The following is a 13,408-nucleotide window of genomic DNA, read 5'->3' on the forward strand; positions in this document are numbered from 1 at the left end:
TTTCTTCATTTTAACATTTGGGTGTTTGTAGGATCAGCTATGGAATGTGAGAGAAGTGCTATGTAAGCCATACAGGCCCAATCATTAATGACATGTTTAAGCAACACATGCGTTTACAAGTAGTAGTAATGTTTTGTCTTTTGGCATACAGATATGGTAAGTAGGGCATGAGGCCCCAAACATCGACAGTAGAATTCAGATCCTTCATAAACTGAATAAGGGAATGTTCAGACACTCTCTAGGAGATTAAAATGTGCAATATTTTTTACAGACTACTGGTATCCTAAACAAACTGAATTCCAAAACTGAAAATTCCTCTAGAATGTTGATGGAATACTACATGCCATGTTGCATTTCTTGTGTTTCGTTTGTTAATATCAGAGAGTGCAGTAAATGTTTCTGCTCCTTCACATTGATGTTGTATTCTCATAGTTTGCTTCTATGTGTTGTACCATATAGTTCTGCTTCTACATATCATACCATATACTTTGGACCTGTGCTCTCTGTTTGATTCCATGTTACCCTTTGCCATGCCTTGCCTAATTTCAATATTACTAGGTTTATATTTATTTTTTGCTTGTTGGCTTTTGCTTTACATTTTGAGATGATTTTTAAGGATGTATCAACATCATGTTGCATGTTGTGAGACTGTCTGTCTTTGTATGCTTTCCCAGCTTTCTGATTTGGGGCACCATGTAATCTGGTTTTGGGATTTTGTGCATACACCTAATAGTGGCCAACTCAGTTTAGTACATAATCCCATCTTTTACCTTTTTATTGTTTTATTTTTTACTGTTTTATATTAATATTTTCTCTTTGTTCGGATGTTGTCATTGCTGCATTTGCTAAGAAGAATAATGAGAAATGTGTGTGGACACTAGTGTGTATGTTGTTGTTGTATACTGGTTTTACTGTAACTTTTATCCCATTTTAAATATTACATCTATGATTATGTAGAAATGAAAGGTACTCGATTTTTGTAAGGCCGCATGTTCCTATCTTTTTATCCAGTATATTGAGAAGCTGATATACTGTATAAATAAAATTGCTACAAAAATTTTACAGCATGTAATTATTACTGTTACAGTTCATAATTATTATACTGTTGGTTGTTTCTCTGTTAAGTGACTTCTGTATGAACCATCCACAAAGTAAAAAGGTACACAGAACTTTGTTTCTCTTCCTGTTATTCATATACTGCTATTTGTTGTTTGCATAGGTTTATGAAGATTACTGCAACGTTATTTGAACTACACATAAAGTGTATCTCATTATTGAAGCTTATCATGAGCAATTGGCCACAAGGTGTCAGTGTACATAGTCCAGAATACTCATACACTCCTGTGTTGTATGTTACATCAACGTTGTTTGAGGGAAGCTTGGTGTCACGTCTTTAATTGTGAAATCCAGTAATGTGATAAATTGTTTTATTACATGATTTCTCCTTTAATGTATGCTGACAACTTTGACTTGTGTTTAACCCTCGCAATACCAAGAAGGGAGTACTTTATGCCCGCCTTTTGAAAATATTATAATTTAGTCAGTTATTTTATATTTCAAAATTTTTTATTTAAAAAATTATTGTATTTAATGAATGCTTCTATCAGATTCCATAAATGTTTTAAATGTTTTAGTTAAATTTAAACCAAAAATGTAAGTCCTAGCTGTGAAGTCACTTTCCACAGTGAATGCTGTATCCAATATTTGCAGTTTCAGGACCTTCCTTACATATCAATGTCTCTTTAAAAAGTAAGTTGTAAGTAAAAGTCAACAAAAGATAATGTAATTTGCAGTTTTTAAATTTTTTTCTAGTGAACATAAAGCACTCCCAGCTTGGTAGTACAGATGTAGATGTTGATAAGAGTGATCTAAAAGATATTTTTAGGTTCTGGATCCTCCTTGCACAGTGCGCACATGGTATGCAGTTCCTTACATACTGTTCAATATCCTGTCTCCTTGTTCTCCACCAGTATTGTTCAGTGATTCTGTGGTCAGTTATTCTTCATCCCCCATGACTTGCAAACACATGATGGCGCATTTCCTTAAACACTTCGTTCCTCAGAGTTGCGAGTACCACAGTGTGTGACCTGAACTTCATCATCCTTTACAATAGTGCGTGGTGCATAGCGAACTGTGACTACATCCTAAATAATTGGCAGTCTTCATCAGTGGTCTGCACTATTTGCTTCTCTGAAAGGCTTCTACCAACCACTGCCACTTAATGCATCGATGTTGCTGTGTTTGCCACTGTGATTGTGTACTACCTCCTAATCACGTTTGCTTAATTTTAGTGCCCAATAATTTAATCTGCTCAAAGGATCTTTCAGTCTAATAACAACTTTAATGCCATATGGTCTGTTATATTTTTAATTTACTAATGGACAAGTGACAATGAAAATGGGTTATATGACACTCAACACTTCCTTCTCTGTGGTTGAGTAATTCCTCTTGTCTTTGTTTAACTGCCTCAGTTTGTATGCCATTTGTGTTCCTTGTCATTCACATCCTGACTTAGAATGCATCCTATCACTAGGTTGCTTGCATTACAGGACAGAATAAACCATTTCTCGTAATTTGGAAATATTTACACCGGACTGGTTGTTAGTGCCTCTTTCAGTTTCTCAATTGTGTTATGGCAGTCGGTTGTCCGCCGTATTTTACGCCCTTTTTTTAACAAATGCATTAACAGCCTAGCAGTTTCAGCAAATCATTCGACAGATTTTCTGTAATAAATACTTTGGTCTAAAAATAAATGGAGTTGTTTCACAGTTTGCAGTGGTAATAAGTCATTGACAGCATGTATCAATCTTTGGTAGGTTTTCATACCATCTTGGCTAATCACATGGCCATTAATTTTTGTTGATGCAGAGTGACATTTTTCAATATTTCATGTTACGTGAGCCACACACAACCTCTTAAATACCTCCTCCAGCTCTTGTGGGTGTACCTCCAAATCCCTAGAAAATAATGTAATGTTGTCTAAATAGACCATACACTGATATGGTTTTAACTCTCTTAGTACTGAATCTAATAACCCCTGAAACATGGATGATGCATTCTTCAGCCCAGATGGCATCCCTTGATACGTGTAGTGTCTCCAAGGAACAGTAAATGTTGGCTTTGGCTGATCTTTGGAGATATTTGTAGTGTCATCAAGGAACAGTAAATGTGGGCTTTGACTGGTCTTCGAAAATTAATTCCAACTGATGATACCCACTCTTTAAACCCATCATGGAGAAATAATTACATTGACCCAGGTTGTCCATTGTTTCCATTATATTTGGTATAGAGTATATGATGAATTCCTCCATTAACGGATGTAAGTGCCAAGGTATTCTGTACGCTTTTTAATAGAAAGGAGGCTTATTCCCCACTGTGTCATGGGTGTCGCTGGTACTGGTCCACTAGGATTGAACAAATCTGCAAATCTCTTTTCCTTTTCAATGCTGTACTTTTTTGCGTAATGCAGATGCTTCGATGGTTTGCTTGTGGCAAAGGTCTCCACTCATCCTATCTAAATTGTCGTCATCATTTAGAATGTCCGAATCAGAAATCGTTAACCCTTTTGACAGATCCACTTCGTCAGACCCAAACTGGAACCACATATTCTCCATTTACTTCCTGCATGCATGCATGCATGCATGCATGCCATGCTCTTGCATATAAAATGTTGTGATGTATCCAGTTGTGTTCCAACAACTCAGTAATACATAAAACGTCATCAGTAGGTCAACACCCACACTTTCCCATACCTTCTACTACTGTGGTAATGTGAACTGAACTTTAATGATGGTGCATTCAGTTTACTTGGCTCCACCATCATGATTGGCGAACCTTCTGACAGTGCATCATTTGCAGCAGTCATTTGAAGCGGGAATAATGTCCCACTGGGTTCGATAGCGTGCTGCGATAGATCAGTCTTTGCATGATGCTTACTCGGGAAATCCAGCCCACAATTGCACAGTACCCCTCACCAATAAGGGGCAATACTTTTGTATATTCCTTAAAATTCTTTGTTACAATACAGAAACTTAACAGTGCTGACCCCAATGATGCCACATTGTTCCACATAAATCTATATTGCAGAGAATAAATCTGTTCCCACCTAAGAGGTGTAGACTACTTACCAACACATGAGCCTCTGTGTCCAGTAAAAGCTTATATTCTGTTCTGTTTACCATGCCAACCACATAACACTCTGCCTCTGCATACACCTTAGTTGCATTGCGCTCTATTGGGAGTACCATCTTTCTGTGAGGAATTCCCATTGTCATTTAATGGACTCTTTCTATGATGTCACTCTCTTTGCTTTTTATTCTGACAATCCTGCACGCAGTGTCCTACCACCCCACACTCATGGCATTGCACTACAATCCTGCTCTGCAGTCAGTGGCATTATTTCTGAATGTAGTCTACACATCCACACCTGTAACACTTCTGACAGAAAAACACTCTGGTTATCACGTACCTGTGTTGCTATGTCTATTTCCTCTAGTTGTGTAGCACTCTTAGTGACAGCAGCTGAATCCTTTGGATTCTTCATCCATACTGTTCTTGGCAAATTGGGTGGGAGCTCCCCCAAAAACATGTGCTTTGCTTCTTGTTGGATAATTTTATCCATCTCCTCATCTCGTATTAATTTATACATTTGCACATAGTTTCTGAGAATGTTTTCATTGAATCATTTCGTTTCTGAGACATACCATTGAGCTGCTGCCTAAAGAACCTGGAATGGTTCTTCTTGAGGTAGTGCTGAAAGAATCTACTCTTGCATTGTTCAAATTTATGTGCCCTGTTCAAATCCTCATGATACATTGCATATGTTTTTGTTTCACCCAAAAATCATAACTGGGCCATGTGCAAACATATTTTGTTTGACCAACCACCCAGACTCCAGCAACTCCCAAATTGTCAATAAATTCTGACTCATTCTGTTGTTTTATCCAAAGAAGGGGTCGCTAGATTAGCTGCAGTTGAATCCACAGAAAGACAAGTACACAGAATGGAGCTTTTGCCTCTACTGTCCAAGCTAGTTCACCCTCTTTATGCACATCACCCGCTGTTAAAGTATTGACTTACTTTGGTAAAGCAGCATTAATTTCCTTCAGCCTTCTACCTCTACCACCAAGTAGTCAATCGCTTCCTGCACCATCACTCTTGTTTGAAACACTGGCATTTGTGCAAATTCTATCTGCCAAAACCACAACACACTTAAAGTGTACCACAAATTGACCAAATGAGGACAGCTACTACTAACACCCAGGCATAAGAACAAAATAGATATTAATTCTTATGACAGATCATTGCCCATTTGGATTCTGAACATATTTGCCTCATCTCCATAACGTCGGCAAATTCTACATGTAGCTGCTCCAGACTGCATATAAGATAGTTCGTTTCTCGCTAGATTACAGTGTTGGCATCTCACTGGCTGTAAATAGTATTCTCTGTAGTTTCCCTTAACTGCGACAAATTCACAGGTCCCTCAGGTTTCACAAACTGTACTTTCATGTTTCTATGCACATCAATTCTATCCAACATGACCATATGCAAAACAATATAAAAAGACCACAAAAATAAAAACCTCACTCAAAAAACTCATACCATCGAAAATACATGTTGAGGTTGGAGATGTGGTCCTGGATCAAGCTACAGATGTCAATACTAGTGTCTGACACCAAACGTAGAGGCCGAGGTTGGTTGGCCACTACAGTGAATGGTGGAACTGGAGTGGCAGAGTTCAGGAAGCCATTAGTTCACTACCGTCGGTGGGGTAGCAGAGGGGCAGCAAGTGCATGTCTTGTTGTCACCTGACATTTTGTCATGAAAACAGGATTCTTAAAACATTCATTTATTCCTCATCAAACAACAACAGTTGTGATGATTCTCGGAGAAGCCAATGCCTCCAGACCATAAGCTGTATACAGTTGGTGAGAAGGTGCTGTGTTCAGTGAGCAGCTTGTTGTTGGTGACTGCCCACAGCATCCTTCGGCCAGTGAAGTGATGGTGGCACAACTTGGCCAGGATGGTGATTCCACCAGCAGATCGCAGCCACAGTGATGGCCACACAGACTAGAGGCAGCTTGTGGCTCATAGCAGATCAGCAGCATCGGGATGAGCACAAACAGCAGGAACGGAGGTAGCAGCCGCAGAGTTTAGCGGTGGTGCCTAGTTGATCCGTGGAGACTCATAAACCAGCGTAGGTTCCAACTTGGAGCTGGTGACTGACAGACTGCATACTTCTGTCTAGAAATGAGTAGCATTTATACGGGCTTGGCCCATCCTTGTTTTGCTAAGGCATCAGTTCCAATCACGTAAGCAACAACAGAAGTGTGGCTTGAATGTGAAGCAATCAGATCACCCATGCCCCAGGGACTCTTTCTTTTTGCTACGTCAATGATATTACAACTCTGGTCCATCTGCTGGCTATGTTGTGACTACTTGATGCTGTGGTGGCAGTACTTGTATCATAACTTCAGGCCTGGTGTAAGTGTCTGGGAAATATTCAAAACATATTGATAATCCAGGAAAACAAACTAGGTACTACTCAGAATAAAAAGCATAGAAAAGACCGTTAAATTTGAGGAAGAGTTAAAAGGTAACTTAGTCTCTCCCTTCTTTAAAATGTAAAAGAAAATTTACAAGCTAGTTATTTTAGGAGACTTCTTTTCCAGACTATAATATCCAGTGTGCTAACCACTGTGCCACCTTGCTCAGTGTTACTTATCAAATCTGAGGCCAAAAACCTGTAAAATAGAAGTTCTGCTATTGATTTAATAGATTCATTGTCATTCAAAATGTAAAAACTCTTTGCTATCCTGTTACATACTGTAAATTTAAATAACTTCTCTTAAATTTTGGTACCAATAAACATAAAATCTGTGTGGCAGTAAATCTCATCTTTGGTTTCTTGTATTGTAATATTGTGAAAAAAATCTCTAATAACTAATAATTAAAACTAATTAGTACAGTTACTTTCAATGTAAGCTGCTTATGTAAAAAAACTAAAAGAAAATATTACTTCTTTTTTTCTAGATGTTGACAATGTGTTGCAAAGGATGACAATTGTGGGGGTGATTTTGAGTTTTCGGCAGTTAGCACAATCAGCCTTAGTAGATGTTCTAGAAGAAAGAATACCATTTCTTTTGAGCTCCATACTTGATTTTTATAACCATCTTCCTAGTGGAGACTCAATGGTTAGTGTTGCTGTTGTTCAGGTAATGTCAAGTGTTTTGGGTAAAACAGATCTGTTAGTAGTGTTTCTTCTATTTACGTAGTAACAAGTAAGTGCTTAAACTGAAATATTCTTTTTTAAAAAGAAAATAGTATTATTTTTATAATGGATTGAGATTCTCACAATTGTGTAGAAATATAAAAACAAGAAAAAATTATAGTGGCACAAAGTGAAAGTTGCTCTGTGCACCCTGTTAGACTGTCTCATGATCCAGCATATGTCACAGAAAGCAATTTGTACTTTGTATATTTTAGATGAACACTTTCCTTCAAAAGAAATGTGTAAATTACCTTAAAACTGACTGCCAGCATGGAGATGGACTTAGATCTGGAACTAATGAAAGAAAAATAAATTGCTCATTTGGCAAAATTATCCTGGATTTCAGCATATTTTCACATTGTTATCTAAAATTAATAAATCTGTAGTAATGCCCAAGCAAATTGTTCCCAAAATAATTTTACTTGAGGAAACATTTTTCTTCCTCATCTCTGATAAAACTGTGATCAACAAATAAATTGTATTGTGTAGAAAGTTCAGGATTTTAAGTTGTTTGAATAATGTTAAATATTAAGTACAGACAGAGAGATGAGACAGACAAATTGTGTGTGATCACTCTATTTACTGGCTGATGAGGTGGCACACTAGTCAGGCTAGCTATGCATTTAAAAGGTCTTGCACTTCATCATCGTCATCATTATCATTGTGGTATCGATAGCTACGGTGCCACAGCGTAGGTGCAAGTTCTTATGTTGGCGCTACGACAGACACCGACGACAGCGCCCTCTAGCCGGCCTTGTTGAGCTCTACGAGTGCCACTGCAGATTCTACCCATTTGATTCCAAGAAGACGATCTAGCAACATTGTTTCTATTTCACAGTCGGCGAACCACTACTTGTACGCAAAGTTAAGTAAAGGTGATTTTAGTTTCACACTGCAGTGCCAATAGTTGTACCTCACCTGCTCCTCCTTGCTTCCTAGCTTTGGCCTACCTTTGTTTTCAGGAGCAGACCCACGTGCCGCCTTCCAGGCGGTATACAAAAATAATCAACATCATCATCATCATCTTCTTCTTCTTCTTCTTCTTCTTCTTCTTCTTCTTCTTCATCATCATATTGCACATAAGGCATTTTCCTGTCCGGACTTCTCACTGTTTCCCATCACCTTTTCTCTTATCTTTGTAAATATCTTTTTTCAGCTGGTTGACAGCAGCAGGAAGTTTTTGGAAGACTAACATCTTCCATTCCTATCAAATGTTGAAAACGTGCAGAGTTGTTTATTTTATTTGCTTGTGAGAAAAACTACTCATGATGTGGAATGCATTGAAATATACAGAACACAGCATCTGCATTTACACTCTACAAGCCATTATTAAGTGTACAGCTGTGGATATTTGGAACCGATATGTTTTTGAACCCCTTCCTATTCTGCTTGTAAATGTTGTGTATGAAAAAGATAGCTTATACACGCATAAGCCCTGTTCTATTACTGAGGTCCTTCTCCAGCATTTTCAGTGTGTACTGTCAGTAAAGATAAAGATCAACTTTTTCAGCCAGGCACCTGTGTTGTATGGATGTAAACGAAATTATATTTCTTTGCTGGTACATGTGTCATAATATTGTCAGTCCAGTCCCCACTTGACCTTCAGAATAGTTGTATGTGTATGATCTTTAAAACTAAATGGGTGTTTTGTTCATATGGATAAACTGAAATACTGTGCTATGGTTTATCACTAATAAAGATTAATTAAAAGCTGGTGATGGTTTACATGTAGGCTGCTTCTTAATTTTTAACATGTAAGCAGTTGACAACTCAGTTTTAAAGTAGCTCTACTTCTCTTTGAAGATGATCCACACCAAGGAAATCACAAGACTACAACAAAAGATGAAAATATTAAGAAAATGCACCATATTGTATTACATTCCTAAGTGCAAAACTTTTTGTACCTTAGAAGTGTTTAATCGCTACACAGATTGTTTTTACAGCCATAAATAGGTATTTTGCAGACCTGAAATCACAATCCAGAGATGAAATCTATTCACTTTGGCAAAGTGCATTGATGTAAAATAAGCCACTTTGAAAACTAAGAAAATTTTAAGAATAATCATTACCAGGTTGAGAAATTTTCTCCTTGTTTGTGTAGGTTATATTTTTAGTCATGCACTCCTTGACCTTCAGTTGCAGAGCAACATCTCCATAAGATACATCATTCTCTAAGGTAGTTACACTATTGTGTGTCATTAGTTTGAGATTCCCAGATACTGAGCTCAAGTTTTATCTCATGTAAGTGTAACTCAGTTTATAGTTACGTTGTTAGCACTTCCTGCAAATGATTTCCAGATATTTGAGTATTTTTAATTCGTAAGCAACTGTACAAAATCTTACCATTCACATCCAAAACAAAAATCCAGATACAAAGTGGGGCATCCATGACTTTCTTGAAATTATGAGATTTAAATTTGTGCTAGAATAAACTGAATGAAGTACTCAAAAAGATACTGTGATTAAAAGCAAATAATTTTCACCTTACGTGGTCACATTTTTGCAATTATTCAGTGTGGAAATGCTTGACACATCTTCTGTTTTAGTTATTATTTGGTCATTGACAGTTTTGTGAAATGGTTCATTCTGATTATGCATGGTTCTTTATGCAAGTGTTATTAAAAAAAATTTTTGTCCTGTTTCCTACCTTGTTACTTGTCAAATGTATATTGTTTAGTGACACTGTTGTGAAACCTGGAACAAGGAGCTCATGACATATCTCACATGATATCTACTGTATCTCACATGATATCTAGTGACAAAGCAGGTGTATAGAGGGACTTACTAGCAGTTTCTGTGCATATCACTCACTGCTGTCTTTGGTAATGGAGGCATTTTGTCTGGGTTACGAAACGGATAACACCTGGGCCATGGACCTAAGGGTGCAGTATTTCTTAAACATCAAATTTATTTGCATGAGTCTGTTGCAAAAGTGTGTCATAAGTAGATTAGTGTCATTAAAGTCAACAACCATTTTGAACAGTGGAGAGCTCCACTTACCATTGATGCCTGTTGTTAACAGTATTATTTATGGTGGGGTTTGAGAGCTCACCGATATTCTACAGTGTATGAGCGAAATATCGTAATGGAGCAGGAGAAAGTCATGCCTACGACACTATTTCAGCAAATAGTGCTGCATACTTTGTTCTGAAAACTCGGTATAAAGACACAAATGTATTTGCACTACTGAAACTGAACCGCTGGTTGTTAACAACTGGTAGCATTTTCTGATGAGTTTTGTTTTCTACTTCATAGGACAGATGGGCTTTGATCACATCCAGGGAGAAAGATTGGACAATAATCATTCTGTGACCATGGTGGAAAAACACAATTATGAGGATGCGGTATTATAGTCTAAAGAAAATTTCCGTACCATTCATCTACAAAGAAGGCATGCTTGCTCGATTTGGGTACAAATTTGTCCTCAGATTTTATGTTCACCCATAGTTTATATGTTACTTGGGAAGAGTACTGTCTTTCAGTTAAATTAATTTTTCTCTCTCTTATTCTAGGTACTTCATTTGTCCTAGACACAGTCACAAGCCCTTTGATATTCACCCATAGTTAACATCCCTTGGTTGGGTAATATCTTTCAGTTAGATAATCTTTTCTATCTCTTATTCTTGATACTTTATTTGCCCTAAATGCAGTCACAAGGGTATATGACATTACAAATAACTAGACAATAAAGAGTAATAAACAAGTATTCAACCCTGAGAGAGAGAGAGAGAGAGAGAGAGAGAGAGAGAGAGAGAGAGAGAGAGAGAGTATTCTGCTTACCATCAAAAATAATAGCGAGTGAAGTGTAATAAAGTCCCAGTCGCAGTTCCAGATTTGGATTTCAACTACAGTAGCCATTCCAGGGTTTGTGGATCACTGTTGAGGGCAAATACCACAACCTTGAGAGTAACTGACAAGTTAATCATTTATTGTTGCCAGTCCAGTATTAAAAAATTGATCAGCTCTGTGCTGGGTGCTAGTTCCTGGGGGTATCGCTGCTTGGTGACTCTGTAGTTGAGTAGAAGCCCACACTGGAAGGAGCAGATATCCATAGTCCCTAGTGACCGATCAGAATTGCTGTCAAGCCACAACACTAGATAATGTGCCATACTACAGGGTTAAAAGTTTCTGCAAATGGCTGGAAGAACATGTTCAAAACTAAAGAGTGCTCCCATGGTGGCCAAATTCTATAGATCTTAATCCAATTGAACATCTTTGAAATGAACTTGATCATTGCATTCACTGTGTGTATCCTCCCTTCAGTATCTGTGGCAACAAGTGTAGACAACATGGCTTCAAATGTCTGTGGATACTCTTCAGTACCTGAATGTCATATCCAGTAAATCTTGCTCTTGTTTATACTGATGATGGTAGTTACTGCTGAAACTAGCAGATTATGGCAATGGTGGTGATGAAGATTATGATTTTGATGATGGTGATTGTGATGTGACTTGATGCTGTGTGTGGAACACACTTTAACACCATACAGCACTTGTTCCATGTTCACAAACAGCTTGTGATATTACTTTTCCATGCACAAGGAATCATGTTGTAGCTTTTGCATGTCACCATTCATCCTTTTAGTACAAATATCAAGTGAATAAATGAAAATTGTGGACATTAATATTATGATGTGCCAGCTTTTTACAAGAGGTTTTGATGATCTCACATGTTTAATATTGGTTATTTCTTCTACAGTATTTTAACGACTGAGAACTGTACTGCTCACATTACAAAGAGTGAAAGGAGTTGTTCAGGATGAAGACCTTAAGTGGTCACTTAAAACATTAAAGTTGTCTCTCAAACATTTAATTTTTATTGATAGATTATTAATTAGTTTTATGGCTGTGTATTTCACACATCTTTAGGCCTAAGCTAGGTTCAGTACAAGCTAGTGCAGATCTTTTTTTATGTTTTAGTGTTGTGTGTGTGGATATCACAATTATTGCATTGCATTACATTACATTAGATGATCATATTCTTTAGACCTTCCTGGGATGTGAAAAGAAGTTTAAGACTTACATTTTATGTAAACAGAATACAATAGAATCACTTAAAGTTGTGAAACATTGTAATATGAAAGTGATAATGAGAATTATTGAACTGGAAAGGTTATGTGCATTTATGTCCAAAGGTAGTACAGGATGTTTCAAAAAGATTCGTCCAATTTCAGAAGTCTGTATCTTCCACATTAATGAAAATAAGGTCTTGCTTATGAATACAATATTCTTATTTTCAATCAAACCATATGGTTGTGCAAGGATGTGTCTTCTATATGCATGCGCATACAACCTTCAGATACTTTTTACAATAATGTGTGTTTTGGATCAAAGTTTTCATTTGTCTTTTACAAATGTTCAATGTGCACTACACCAGATGCATGATAAACATCTAGACAACAGTCAAATTCCTCTCATAATTTTACAAGCACAGCTGGAGTTAATGCATTCACTGCTGTTGCATTGTGGTTGACCAAAAGTTGTTGGAAGGGTAGGCACATAGACAGTCTTTCACAAACCGCCACAAAAAGAATCACATACAATAAAATCAGGTGACGTTGCAGACCAGTGGTACACTGCACATGCCATGTGCTCCTTATGGCCGATCCATTGCTGAGGGGGCTTGTATCTAAGAAATGCTATTACATGCAGGGGCCAATGCAGTGGTGCTCCATCCCATTGAATAACACTTTTTTTTCAGTTGTGAAAAATGCCAGCTCTCCAACATATCCAGGTATGTGATTCTAGTAAGCGAGCGAGTGAGTGAGTCATCTACAGGGGTTGGACAAAAATATGGAAAAAACTGTGAGAAAAGCATACTTGAACATAAATGCAAATGCTAGCCAAGCCTGCAGGCTGCACTGTTGTATTTGACTAGAAATGACAATAATGCAGTGTCCTCAATACATTGCAAGTGTCAGTTGCATTCATAACAGCTGTATGGAGCTAAGGACTTCAAAAATGGGCAGATTATTGGTGTTTGTATGCTAGGTCCTTCCGTAACAGAGGTAGTTGAAGTGTTTGGTGGTTTAAGAGTCACCATATTGAAGGTTAATAACACACAAAGGGAAAATGGAAAAACCTCATCTGCTAAGTCACTATGCGGCTTAAAATGTGTGTTGAGAGATCGTGATGG

At 37.5% G+C, this 13,408-nt stretch overlaps 1 protein-coding gene across 1 annotated transcript in view; it reads left to right on the forward strand.

Annotated features, from left to right (window-relative positions):
* Positions 1–13,408, forward strand: part of LOC126436886 (membrane-associated protein Hem-like) — a gene marked incomplete at its 5' end in the record, with an annotated part of 76,581 nt that overhangs the window by 46,840 nt on the left and 16,333 nt on the right. Inside the window, one exon of the mRNA XM_050090476.1 lies at positions 7,036–7,217. Coding sequence (XP_049946433.1) covers positions 7,036–7,217 — 182 coding nt within the window. The remainder of the gene's footprint in view (positions 1–7,035; positions 7,218–13,408) is intronic.

Source organism: Schistocerca serialis, unplaced genomic scaffold (assembly GCF_023864345.2).
Source record: "Schistocerca serialis cubense isolate TAMUIC-IGC-003099 unplaced genomic scaffold, iqSchSeri2.2 HiC_scaffold_1251, whole genome shotgun sequence".
In the NCBI taxonomy this organism is placed as follows: domain Eukaryota; kingdom Metazoa; phylum Arthropoda; class Insecta; order Orthoptera; family Acrididae; genus Schistocerca; species Schistocerca serialis.